The sequence below is a fragment of the Ursus americanus genome, chromosome 23 (genome assembly GCF_024610735.1).
Source record: "Ursus americanus isolate L20-20 chromosome 23, mUrsAme1.1.p, whole genome shotgun sequence".
NCBI classification, from domain to species: domain Eukaryota; kingdom Metazoa; phylum Chordata; class Mammalia; order Carnivora; family Ursidae; genus Ursus; species Ursus americanus.
This window is the reverse complement of record NC_142149.1, coordinates 44,087,628-44,101,129: the sequence shown is the minus strand read 5'-3', so window position 1 is coordinate 44,101,129 and position 13,502 is coordinate 44,087,628. Positions and strand designations below refer to the sequence as shown.

At 42.6% G+C, this 13,502-nt stretch overlaps 1 protein-coding gene across 4 annotated transcripts in view; it reads left to right on the top strand.

Moving 5' to 3' along the window:
- The window catches only part of SMG6 (SMG6 nonsense mediated mRNA decay factor), a 229,627-nt gene that overhangs the window by 188 nt on the left and 215,937 nt on the right, over window positions 1–13,502 (top strand). The window contains exons 1-6 of one of the 4 annotated variants that reach the window (XM_045773656.2): window positions 125–510; window positions 2,130–3,864; window positions 4,410–4,602; window positions 5,084–5,194; window positions 8,148–8,254; window positions 8,511–8,589. In XM_045773656.2, coding sequence (XP_045629612.2) covers window positions 2,135–3,864; window positions 4,410–4,602; window positions 5,084–5,194; window positions 8,148–8,254; window positions 8,511–8,589 — 2,220 coding nt within the window. In that variant the 5' untranslated portion in view covers window positions 125–510; window positions 2,130–2,134. The other 3 variants (XM_045773654.2, XM_045773655.2, XM_045773653.2) reach the window with 3 other exon arrangements.

The following is a 13,502-nucleotide window of genomic DNA, read 5'->3' as shown; positions in this document are numbered from 1 at the left end:
GTCGCGCCGCCCAGCTGCTGGGCTGGGCCTGCCCGCCCCGCCTCCCTCTCCTCCTCTGCCTCCTCCCTGCTCAGTCGGCGGCGCTCCTGAGCCCCCGCCCCTTCCCCCAGCAGTGGGGGCGGCGGCCGAGGGCGGTCCCCTGGCCTCCCCACCAGCCCGAGGGCCAGTGTGGAATCGGGCTCAGCCCCGGCCCCTTCCCGTAGAGCCCAACCCGAGTTCCTGCCTCCGCCCCCTTTCTCACCGCGAAGGTGACTGTTCCCCATTGCCCCAGCCTTCTCAGACCAGTTTGTGGATTCCCAGTTGTCGGGAGAAGCGGCGGGGAGTGGGCGCTGGATGTATCGTTCCCAGAGGAATCAACCGCATGCCTTCCCTGTCATCTCTTTAGAGTTGAAGAGAAGGAACTGGGGAAATCGAGGAGAAAAATTGAACAGCTTGGGACTTCCTAGCTGAACTTTTTCCCCCAAGGCAGGGTTCTGAAAGCTGCGCCACCGGAGGGATCCAGGAGCTCCGGTAGAGAGCTGACTCTACTCTGGTTTGCCCTTGGCATGTGTGGGAGCAGTTTTTATCAGAGAGAATGCTTATCTTGCAAATTAAAGTCTCTGTCCACACCAGGAAAGCTCCAAGGAAAATTCTAGTATCTCATCTCTCCTTTGTTAGGTGGTGTAGTTGTGTAGAATGGTGGTTGTGCTTCTGCAGGCTTGTGGCCAAAGTCTGTGAAATTGATTTTCATTGGTCATTTGAATTGGATTATTCAGGGTGTTTTCTTCCTCTGCTGAGTAGTAATAGCTCTTCTCATTCTTCCTCCCCACCTCTCACCTAAGTTACAAAGGCTCCTGAGGGTGAGTTATTCTGGAGGTAAGCTGCTTTATCTATATTCGTACTTGATGAAGTAGTCTTTTAAGCTTTTGAAAATACTGAAGCAGTATCTTAAACTTCAGGGGTTTTTGTGGTTTTGCTTCTTTTTGTTTTGTTACACCTGAGTTAAATGCTGGAGGATATTATTTATTCCTGTTATGGGCTTGTTTGTATTGGTGTTTATAGAACAATACTAGGATTTTTATAAAGCATTCTGTTTTGAGCACTCTATAACCTTGTTGATTCCTGTCAGTTTCCCATTGACAAGTTTTGTGGTTATTTGTAGTAGTCTCTCTCCTTAACAGATAAAGGTAACATGTACAAAAAATAGATACTTGCTTATCTGTTATTCAGTAAGTTCAGGGAGCCTGGTGAGTAGTTTCAAAAGTCCTGTACCTTTATTCTTAAATACTGCAGTCCTTGGTATTTTGAGAGCATGTCACAATACTTCCATCATTCTCCAGAGAAAGCTCCTTTATGGAACTTTTTCCTCCCCATATTCCACATCATAGTAGCAGTTAGTCACAGTATTCTAATGATGATAGTCTGAGCAGTATTTCCTTGGAATGACTGCTGGCTGCTGTTAAGAGAGTTGGTGAGCATGAGTGGAGTTGAAGAATGTGAAAGGAACTGCTTCCTGTTTGCTTCAACAAGAGGTATGTGTTTGGGCAGTTGGTATCCTAAAAGAAGAGGACTGGAGTTGCAAGTTCAGAGACTGGAGTTGCACATTTTTCCCCCAGAGATGTCCAGAACTGTGGATTGTTGTGCATATCCTTCTTTTTCTCCTTTACCCCCAACTACTCCTATGTTAAAAAGGGCTTAGCCATCCTGGAAAAATGTTAGAAGCACTAGAAGAAAAAACTAAAATGGATCCAAGAGCGCCATAGCAGAGAACAGTCTGATGCTCAAATTGTTAGAGATCTTTTATTCTGGCAATGATAAGGTAGTTTGGGGTTTTGGACATTTGGATATGACTTGGGTAACACAAGAGAGTATGTTGTCTTTTGTTTTTCCTATTTCCCTAACCCAAGTGTAGATAGCTCTAACATAATGAAGTTCTTAGCCTTGCCAGTTGCTAAACAAATACTGTAAACCTAGCAGAATTTCTGTTCCTTCAGAAATTTCCTTCTGTGTCCGCCAGTATTAGCATTTTGATGTGTTATTCTTGCTTGGCTTTTCTGTTACTTAACAAGAATGACAGTTTTTTTTTCCTTCCTTCCCCTTTTATTCTTTTCTTCTACCTATTCCTCCCCAACACTCTATCCAACATATAGAAAACATGAAGGAGCCCAGGCAGCGCAGAGATAACCGGCGCCCAGATCTGGAAATCTATAAGCCTGGTCTTTCCCGACTGAGGAACAAACCTAAAATCAAGGAACCTTCTGGGAGTGACGAATTTAAGGATGAAATTGTTAATGACAGAGATTCCTCTGCTGTTGGAAATGGTACACAGCTCATTAAAGACGTCTGCAAGGAACTGGATAACCAACATCAAAATGGTCCTGTAGAAAATATTGGGGCACAGGAGTCCTTTCCTAGGACTTCTGGACAAGAGGATCGAAGTCTAAGAATTATCAAGAGAACAAAGAAACCTGACATGCAGATCTACCAGCCTGGAAGGCGTTTGCAGACTCTTACCAAGGACTCGTCTAGCAGGGTGGGTGAGGAAGAAATCCTCAACCAGGTGGAGCAACTGAGAGTAGAAGAAGATGAGTGTAGGGGAAATGTGAAAGAGGAGGTCGTGAATAAACCAGACAAAGATGAGGCAGAAAAGAGCCTAAATGGTGACAGAGTAAGGGCTGCAAAGGGAGAAAAAGGAAAGAGGATTGAGAAGGGGGAGGGGTTAAAAAAAGTAACCGATGACCTGGCACAGGGGAAGCCTGGTTCTGCAAAGCGCTACTCCCGCTCTGACAAACGAAGGAACCGCTACCGCACTTGTAGTACCAGCTCTGCTGGCAGCAATAACAGCGCTGAGGGGACTGGCCTGACTGATAATGGGTGTCGTCGTCGCCGACAGGATCGGACCAAGGAGAGGCCACGGCTGAAGAAACAAGTATCTATGTCCTCAACTGACTCTTTGGACGAGGACAGAATTGATGAGCCTGATGGGCCCAGGAGGAGTTTGGAAAGGAAGAAACATTTAGAAAGAAGTTGGTCTGGCCGTGGGGAGGGAGAGCAGAAAAGCAATGGGAAAGAAAATCGAGGCACTCTTCGTGTCACTTTTGATGCGGAAACCATGAACAAAGATTCCCCCATGGTGAGATCACCCAGGGAGGATGTGGATAGGATAAAGCCTGACAAAGGCTTGAGCAGTGGGGGCAAAGGCTCTGAGAAGCAGGAGTGCAAAAATCTGAAACAAGAACTTCGAGGCCGTGGACGTGGCATTCTGATTCTGCCTGCCCATACCACCCTGTCTGTCAGTTCAGCTGGTTCTCCAGAATCTGCACCTTTGGGACCTCGGCTTTTATTTGGATCTGGTAGTAAGGGATCTCGGAGTTGGGGTCGAGGAGGCACCACTCGACGATTATGGGACCCAAACAATCCTGATCAGAAACCTGCTCTAAAGAGCCAGACGCCCCAGCTACATTTCTTAGACACTGATGATGAAGTCAGCCCTACCTCTTGGGGTGACTCCCGCCAGGCCCAAGCATCTTACTATAAGTTTCAAAACTCTGACAACCCCTATTATTACCCCCGGACACCAGGCCCTGCCTCTCAGTATCCTTACACGGGCTATAGCCCTCTGCAGTACCCCGTGGGCCCTACGAATGGTGTATACCCAGGGCCTTACTACCCAGGCTACCCAACTGCATCAGGACAGTATGTTTGTGGCCCTCTCCCTGCCAGCACCATGAGTCCTGAGGAGATGGAACAGCACATGAGGAACATGCAGCAGCAGGAGTTACACAGGCTTCTCCGGGTGGCTGACAACCAGGAACTGCAGCTCAGCAACCTGCTCTCCAGGGACCGCATCAGTCCTGAGGGCCTGGAGAAGATGGCTCAGCTCAGGTATGGTGTGTTCCATCCTGGCTAGAGGGAAATGAGGATAAGCTCAAGGTATATAGGCTCCGGTGTCTGAGGATGTAGAAACTTTTTTGTCAAGGCACTGGGTGTTAAATCCCTTTCACACTGATTTTTGTAAGGAAGGGGCAGTTAGAAAAAGAATAGAAAATTTTGTTTCTAGTCTTAGAAATGATTATGCTTCCCACTTTTTCTTTAAGAAAAAAAATCGTTAAGAGGACATGGAATCTGGAAATGGAAAAGGAAAGACTTTACAGAATGCCAGGAAGTGAACAACATATAACTTGTGGTGAAGATCTTATTTCAGCTGTTAAATTTAGGTGGAGGCATATGGGAAAAAACCACTTTCCTAGACATAACTGTCTTTAGAATGACATTCTGCTGTGCAGAATGAAAAGTCAAATGAGTACTATACCTGGTGGCATTTTGGATTTCTTGCCAAGGAAGGTGTTTAATTTGCAAGAGCCTCAGATCTTGGGCCTAGACTTTCTTGTGTGTATTTGGAGCTAGAAGTTGCATGTATTTTATTCCAGAGCTGAATTGCTGCAGCTATATGAGCGCTGTATCCTATTAGATATTGAGTTCTCTGATAATCAGAATGTGGATCAGATCCTGTGGAAGAATGCTTTCTATCAGGTGATTGAGAAGTTCAGGCAGCTTCTCAAGGACCCGAATGTTGAGAACCCTGAGCAGATTCGGAACAGACTTTTGGAGCTCTTGGATGAGGTAAACCATCATCTTTTTGTCCTCAGGATAAAGGGTTTAGCATTCTGTAATTGTGATGGGTTTTTATCATCTGAAATATGATGATTTATACCAGAACATTGACAAAAAACTTTATGCTCTTTTCTTGGGTTTAGGCCTAACCTACCCTGTTGCTTCCTTGGGACCATAACTTATTGGCAATTGGAATTCTGAGCTTGGAAGTTTTCTGAATGTCTTGTTTGGGGGTGGGTGGCTGTGCGGAGAGAAAGTGTGTATGGTGTGTGTGTGTGTGTGTGTTCATATATTTAAAACCATGGAGGGGCTTATGCTATGAATTTGTCTTGTGTTTAGTTGGTGACCACTAAATACTGTGTATGCCTCTCTTTACATGGGATGACTAAATATTAGCAGAACTGTGGACAGGTTACTTGCCCCAGTTTCTGGCGGGTAGATTGGATCAGAACAGTCTGATTCAGCTGTTTCTTATTTTTTGTCTTTATAGGGTAGTGACTTCTTTGATAGTTTGCTTCAGAAGCTGCAGGTTACTTACAAGTTCAAACTGGAGGACTACATGGATGGTCTTGCCATTCGCAGCAAGCCATTACGCAAGACAGTAAGCCAGCTTCTTTATCTTAAATTTAATCATCCATTTAGTAAACATTTGTCTAGTGTTATGTGCTAGGCACTATGCTGGGTGTTGAGGCTACAGAATGAAAGATACAGTCCAGTGGGGGAGCAGATCAATTAAACCAGTAATTATCATGTAGTAAGTACTATGGTAATGTTATATACACAGTGTGGAAGGGGCATAGAGTGAAGTGGCTCTGATTCAGACTGGTGGAGTCAAGGGAGACTTCTGAGAGACTGTCAAGTCTTAAAACCTGACTAGGAATGGAAGGGGCAGTACAGGGCACAGCAAGGGAGAGTTAGGCCTTGTTGGAAAGTGTAAGAAGTTCAGTATGCTGGTTTTCGTAATGTGGAGTTGGGCTGTTGTACAGGAGGTAAAGCTAATGAAGTAGAAAGGGATAGATCAAAAACTTTTGTATGCCATACTGAAGAGTTTGGACTTTGTTCTGAAAGCAGAGAGGAGCCATGGCTTGATTTTCACTAAATGGATAGCATAGATTTCTTCTTAGAACCAGTCACTGGCAAGTGGATGAGTTTAGGCAAGAGTGGAGGTAGAAGAGTCAGGTTGTGGGCCTGAATTAAGGTAGAGGTAGTGGAGGTGGGAAAGAGACAAACTGGAAAGATATAAGGGAAGTAGAATTGACTTGATGGCTGATTTGGTGTGAATGATGAGATGGGAGGCATAACGAGTCTAGATCATCTCCCAGTTTGTGGCCTAGGAGAGTGGCTGGGAAGGAAGAGGTTAGTTCAGTTTTGGCTGTGTGTAAGTGGAGGAACTTGAAAATGAACAGATGAATATTCTAGTCTGTTTGAAGCTCAGGGGAAAGAGCTAAGCTGGTGCTATAGGTTCAGAAGTCATGAGTGTATAAGTGAGAGTTGAAGCAGAAGTTGGGATACTGGCCAGTCAGCCAGAGAGTGGGGGATGGGGATCAAATTTCAAGGTGGTGGCGGCTAGAATTGTCAAGTGCTGTAGAGTCGTTGAATGCTGAGGTTACTAAAAGTGTCCATTGGATTGGATGAGCTTATCACAATTTATTTCAGTTGGAGAGGATGGAAGACAGATTGCAGAGAATGAAAAGTGGGACAGTAGATACAATGAAGGGAGTAATATACATCATTCTTTTAAGAATCTTGGCTGTGAAGGCAAGGAGGGAAGATAGTAGTTAAAAGAGAACATAGTGTCAAGAGAAGTTTGTTTTTAATCTGGAAGAGACTTAAGCTATATATATAAATATATAAGAATATTTATATATTGAGAGGAAAGGGCCAGGGGAAAGGAAGAGGTTAAAGATAGATTAGAGAAAGGTGCATGATTTATGGAGCAGAGACTTCCTCTTGTCTTTCTACTCCTGATGATTGCTGTGCATGAACTCTATTACTAATCAATAGTATTTATTGAGACCCTCCTACATGCCACGTGTCCTTCTAGGACACATAATTCATTGTGGAACAAGAAAGCCATGATCCCAGCAGTTTAGAGTTTGCTTAGGGTTGAGTACAGATGGTGGATTACTAATTGCAGATGTAGTGACTTCTGCAAAGGATGGCATCCTGGGGGTATAAGGTGAAGGGGTTAAGAGGATCATGGAAGACTGAGGAAGTCACAGTTAAGCTGGGGCTGAAGACCTGAGGTGTTAGCCAGGTGAAGGTGTGTGTGAAGATGCTAGAACATTCTGTGGAGCGGAATTAGTATATGTGCAGGTCCTGAAGCGGGAAAGAGCATGGTGTGTTACGGAGACTGAGAAAAGTCTAGTCTGACTGAGGTACAGAGAGAGAGGGGGGACGTGGTGCTACAGAAGTGAACAGAAGCTAGACCATCTGGGACTTCTTCCAGAGGATAGTGGAGAGCCTTTGGTGGAATTTGTTTTTTCTTTCCCCATTGAGATAGCAGAGTGTTGTAGTATGGAAACATAATCTTTTCTTGGTGCTTCACCAGCTAACTATGAAGGGTCCTTGGTGTTCATTCATAGAATGTCTGGAGTAGTCAGGACTCTGAAGGTATGTGGCTTGTGGTGGTATATAATTTTGCTGAGGCACACGTTTGTTATGTTAGGAGGTTGATGTGCAGTAGCTAGTGATTTAGCTGGTGGATAAGCCTTCCTCAGGGGCAGTATCTACTTCTCCTTGAAGCTTTGTTCTTTATTCAATGATGTGTTAATTTCTTGTGTGGAGTGGAATTGTATGTTACGAAGTGATGTTCCTTAGGTTTTTTGGTTGGACACATGTCTTCGGGTTGTTAAGGGTCTACTCTGTTGTTTTCTCATGGAGAGACAGATGCAAGCCCATTATTGAGAAAACATGTATAGAGAGGGAGAGAGAACTACCCAGTTGCTGGCAGAGTTGTAGGTATTTGGTAAAGGGTAGCTATGTTATTGTTATAGGGAATTGATATTGTTTTGCAAAGTGCATGTAATGCAGTAAAAGGGTGCAGTGATGTTAATAGTTTGAGGAGAGAGAGACTATAGTGATTACAGGAAAATAACAGAATAAACAGTTGTCTTAGTATTTGTATATCACTTTATAATTTGTGAAGTACTTAACACTTACTCTCTCCACTTACCCTATGGAGTATGCATTTTTATATTCAGGTGAAGAAACTTGAGTCCCCAAAACAGTCCCAAAGACTTACGGAAGATCATACAACTCTTACGTAGAGAGTCAGGTTTCCTGGTTTCCAGATTTCAGAATGTTTTCTTCTATTTACCTGGGACTTGAAATAAGAATGACCCCCTCTCTTTTCTGCTATTCTTTCTTATTAAATTTTGCATCACATTATTGACTGTTTTTTGCTAGGCAAGTTTAGACTGAAAACTTTTTACTTTGTTGAGGACTACTAGTGCCTTATTAATGCTGCTCTGTCACTTTGATCCTATCCTTATCCTTTGGGATTGAAGTTAGAGTTTCTTGGGTACACTACTAACTGATCATTTTTCCTGAAGGTAAAATATGCTTTGATCAGTGCCCAGCGATGTATGATTTGCCAAGGAGATATCGCTAGGTATCGGGAACAAGCCAATGACACAGCAAACTACGGGAAAGCACGCAGGTACTTTTGCCTCTTGTTCATTGCTTCTCTTTCCTTGTGGTGTTAAGCTAAGCCCTATTAAAAGCAATGGGCCACCTGAGCTGCCTCTCATGTGGAAGTCCTACAGGTGTCCCTATTGGTCTTTGTAATCAGGGTTTATCACTCCAGCGTTACATCTTACACTCTAGCTTATGTCTTAAGCAGCTAGGACTATCAGGTGGTGAAATGGGAAAGCATTGATATGGAGCTAGCATTTTTTACTGTTTTTCTATTCCAGTTGGTACCTAAAGGCCCAGCATATTGCTCCCAAGAATGGGCGCCCCTATAACCAGTTGGCTCTGCTGGCAGTGTATACGGTAAGCAATCCTATGGACAGGGGAAGTATTGCAGGCAGTATCTTAGAAAGAATGGATTTTGATAGCATCAGCTCCTGGAGCTAGAGTTCCTCTGAACACTAAACCTAAAAAATATCCTTTCCTGCCATCCTCACATTCCTCTTGTAACTTTCAGAGGTAAGTTGTCAGTGATTCCTCACTCCAGTTGAATCTGTACTTCATCCGCTTTCATCGCACATAAGTTCCTAAGGGAATGCTCATGCTCCAGCCAAACACCACTCTTTGTTTTTGACCAAGACTTCTGCTCTGAATCTTGTCTTGCTTCCCTTGCCTGTCCTGTTGAATGAGGTTACTCATTTCTAGAAGGAAAGTAAGGCTCCCTTTACCACTTTTCCTTAAAGTCCTCAACTAGCCCTAACTAGTGAGATCTTACTTCCTTTCCCCAGATTATCCTCTTATTCCTTTTAAGTTTTCACTTGAGCCTCCTTAGCAGAAGCACTTAGTGCCAAATTGTATCTTCCTAGATCTTACCAAACTCCACTAAATATGCCTCTAGCAGAGAGCCTTGGGAGCTGATAACAGCCCCTCATAAGGAAGCTGAATTGGAAGGGGGGAAGGTCAGTGGTAGGTATCAAAGATTTAAGTATAAAGCAGATAACATGCTCATTTAGCAGGGAGAGTTTTCATAATGCTATAAAATTTCATTGCCCAAATAAACAGTGTTTGAATTAAAAATTTTATTCCCCTTTATTCAATAAAAGATTCAAAGAAATTCCTAACACACTTCGTGATGGATTGAAATTGTTGATTAAGTAGTGTGGTTGACCAACACACTTTCTTCTATATCTCTAGAATATCTTCATTCATTCTTTCTTTTTTTAGAATTTATTTATTTGAGAGAGAGAGAGAGGGAGAGAGAGATCACCAACAGTGGGGAGGGGTAGAGGGAGAAGCAGACTCCCCGCTGAGCAGGGGAGTACTCGAATCCCAAGGACTCTGAGATCATGACCTGAGCCGAAGGCAGACGCTTAACCGACAGCCAGCCAGGTGCCCCTCTTCATTCACTCTGTATTTTCTTTAGTACACTAACAGTATTATGCAACCATCAACTCTGTCTATCTACTTCCAAGACATTTTCGTCACCCCAGAAGGAAACCCCATACCCATTACTCTCCATTCTTCTACCTCCCAGCCTCTGGCAACCACTAGTCTTCTTTCTGTCTGAGGATATACCTACTGAATGTTTCATATACATGGAATCATCCAGTATGTGGCCTTTTATGTCTGTCTTCTTGCATTTAGCATAAAGTTTTTGGGGATTGTTTATGTTGTAGGATGTCTCAATACTTCATTTTTATGGCCAGATCATATTCCATCGTACGGATATACCACATTCATCAGTTGTTGGGTGTTTTGGTTGTTCTCACCTTTTAGCTGTTGTGGATAGTGCTTTGTGAAGTACAGGTATTTGAATATCTGTCTTCAGTTCTTCTCATATACCTATGAGTGGAATTGCTGGGTTGTATGGTAATTCCATGTTTAGCATTTTTTTTTTTTTTTAAGATTTACTTATTTATTTTAGAGATGGTGTGCATGCTGGTGGGGAGAGAAGCAAAGAGGGAGAGGGAGAGCAGCAGACTCCCTGCTGAACTTGGAGCCCAGTGCTCCACGTTCTGGGATCTCACGACCCTGAGATCATGACCTGAGCCGAAATCAAGAGTCGGACACTTAACTCACAGAGCCGCCAGGCACCCGCCTTTGTTTAATTTTTTAAGGGATCACCAAACTTTTTCATAGAGGCTGCACCATTTTACATTCCTACCAGCAATGTACAAGGGTTCTAGTTCTTCCATGTTCTCACCAACATTTTCATTTCTTTTATTATGACCATCCTGTTGAGTGTAAAGTGATACCGCACTGGGGGTTTTTCCCCCACTTGGGGACATTTTTTTCTTTAGTGTTTTTTTTTTTTCCCCTCCCTCCCTTCCTTCCTTCCTTCCTTCCTTCCTTCCTTCCTTCCTTCCTTTCTCTCCCTCTCTCTCTCTTTCTTTTTTGTCAGTTTTAGATTTGCAGAAAAAGTAATCAAAGTACAGAGAGTTCCCATATACTCCCTCAACTCCTGTCCCTGTCAATTTTCCCTGTCATTAATATCTTGCATTAGTGTAATACGTTTATTTATTATTGATGAGCCAGCACTGATACCTTATCACTAACTAAAGTTCCTAGTTTACATTAGGGTTCACTTTTATTGTACAGTCTATGGATTTGAACAAATCTATAATGACACGTATTCATCATTACAGTATCGTTTGGAGTAGTTTCACTGTCCTAAAAATGCCTTGTATTCCACGCTCCCCCTGTTCATCCCTCCTCACTCCTCTGAACCTCTAGCAATTTAATTTTTATTGTCTGTAGTTTTGCCTTTTCCTGAATGTCGTATAGTTGGAACCATACGGTATGTAACCTTTTCAGATTGGCTTGTTTCACTTAGTAATATGCATTTAGGGTTATTTTTGTGACTTGACAGCTCTTTTCTTTTTATTGTTGAGTAACATTCCATTGTGTGGATGTACTACGGTTTATCTGTTCCCCTATTGAAGGACAGCTTGGTTGTTTTCAAGTTTGGGAATTATGAATAAAAATGCCGTAAATGTTTGTGTGCAGGTCTTTGTGTGGTCATAAGTTTTCATCTCATTTAGATAAATACCAGGGAGTGTGATTGCTGGATTGTATGGTAACAGTGTATGTAGTTTGGAAGAAATTGCCAAACTGTCTTCCAAAGTGGCTGTGCCATTTTGCATTCCCACAGGCAGCGGATGAGAGTTCCTGTTGCTCTGCGTCCTCATCAGCATTTAGTGTTGTCAGTGTTCTGGATGTTGGTCATTCTATAATAGATGTGTAGTGTTATTTTAATTTGCATTTCCCTATTGACGTATGACATAGAGTATCCTTTATGTGCTTATTTGCCATTTGTGTATTTTTTTTGGTGAGGTTCTGTTTTGATCTTTTGCCCATCTTTAAAATTTTATTTATTTATTTGACAGAGAGAGAGAGACAGCCAGCGAGAGAGGGAACACAAGCAGGGGGAGTGGGAGAGGAAGAAGCAGGCTCCCAGCAGAGCAGGGAGACTGATGTGGGGCTCGATCCCAGGACCCTGGGATCACGCCCTGAGCCAAAGGCAGACGCTTAACGACTGAGCCACCCCGGCACCCCCTTTTTTTAAAATTTTATTTTTTTTATTTATTTGACAGAGAGAGAGACAGCCAGCGAGAGAGGGAACACAAGCAGGGGGAGTGGGAGAGGAAGAAGATCTTTTGCCCATCTTTAAATTGGGTTGTTTGTTTTTTTATTGTTGAGTTTTAAGAGTGTATTTTGAATACCAGTCCTTTATTAGATATATGTTCGCGAATATTTTCTCTGTATGTGGTTTATCTTTTCATTTTCTTAGCACAGAACAAAAGTTTTTAATTTTAATGAAATCCGACTTACCAACTTTTTCTTTTGTGGATTTTGCTTTTGGTGTAATATCTAAGAACTCCTCACCAAACCCAAGGTTATCTAGATTTTCTCCTGTGTTATCTTCTAGGAGTTGTATAGTTTTACATTATACATTTAGGTTTGTGATCCATTTTGAATTAATTGTTGTGAAACGTGTAAGGTCCGTGGCATAGATTCATTATTTTGCATGTGGATGTCCAGTTGTTTCAACACCATTTGTTGAAAAGATCATCCTTTCTCCATTGAATTGCCTTTCTTCCTTTGTCAAAGATCAGCTGGGTGTATTTCTGTGGGTCTATTTCTGGGCTCTGTGTTCCATTCCATTGATCTGTTTGTCTGTTCTTTGGCCAGTACCACATTTTCTTGATTATAGTAGCTTTATAGTAAGTCATGAAGTTGGGTAGTTCAGTCTTCTGACCGTGTTCTTTTTTGTCAGTATTGTGTAGGCTATTCCGGATCTTTTGCCTTTCCATATAAACTTTAGAATCATTTGTTGTTATCTGTAAATCTCTTGACTTTGAAGTAGTATCTCATTGTATCTCATAGTATCTGATGTTGAGCTACACTTAGAGGCCATTTGGAGAAATGCCTATTTAAATCCTTTGCCCATTTTTTTCTTAAATTAAAAAAATTAGAAAAAACTTAATTGTAAAATATACATAAGATGAAATTTACCATCTTAACCATCTTACCCATTTTACATTCACATTGTTGTGCAACTAATCTACAGAACTCTTTTCATCTTGCAAAACTGAAACTTTATACTCATTAATTAAGCAACTCCCCATTTCCCTCTCCCTCCAACCACCCTTCTACTTTCTGTCTCTGAATTTGTCTACTTTGGTACTTAATATAAGTGGAATCATACAGTATTTGTCTTTTGTGACTGTCTCATTTCACTTAGCATTATATCCTGTGTCAGAATTTCCTCTTTAAGGCTGAATAGTACTCATTTGTTTGTGTATACCAAATTTTATTACTTCATCTGTCAGTGCACACTTCCACCTTTGTCCATTGTGAATAATGCTGCCATGAATGTGAGTGTACAAAAATCTCTTTAAGACCTTGCTTTCGGGACACCTGGGTGGCTCATTGGTGAAGCATCTGCCTTCAGCTTGGGTCCCAGGGTCCTGGGATCAGGTCCCGCATCGGGCTCCTTGCTCAGTGGGGAGCATACTCCTCCCTCTGCCTGCTGCTCCCCCTGCTTGCGCTTGCTCTCTCTCTCTCTCTCTGACAAATAAATAAAAATCTTAGAAAAAAGAAAGATTTATTTATTTGAGAGAGAGAGCAAGTGCACACGCATGGGTGTGCATTGGGGGAGAGGCAGAGGGAGAGAATCTTCAAGCCCACTTTCTGCTGAGCACAGAGCCTGGGGCAGGGCTTGATCTCAAGACCTATGAAATGATGACCTGAGCCAAAATCAAGAATCAGACATT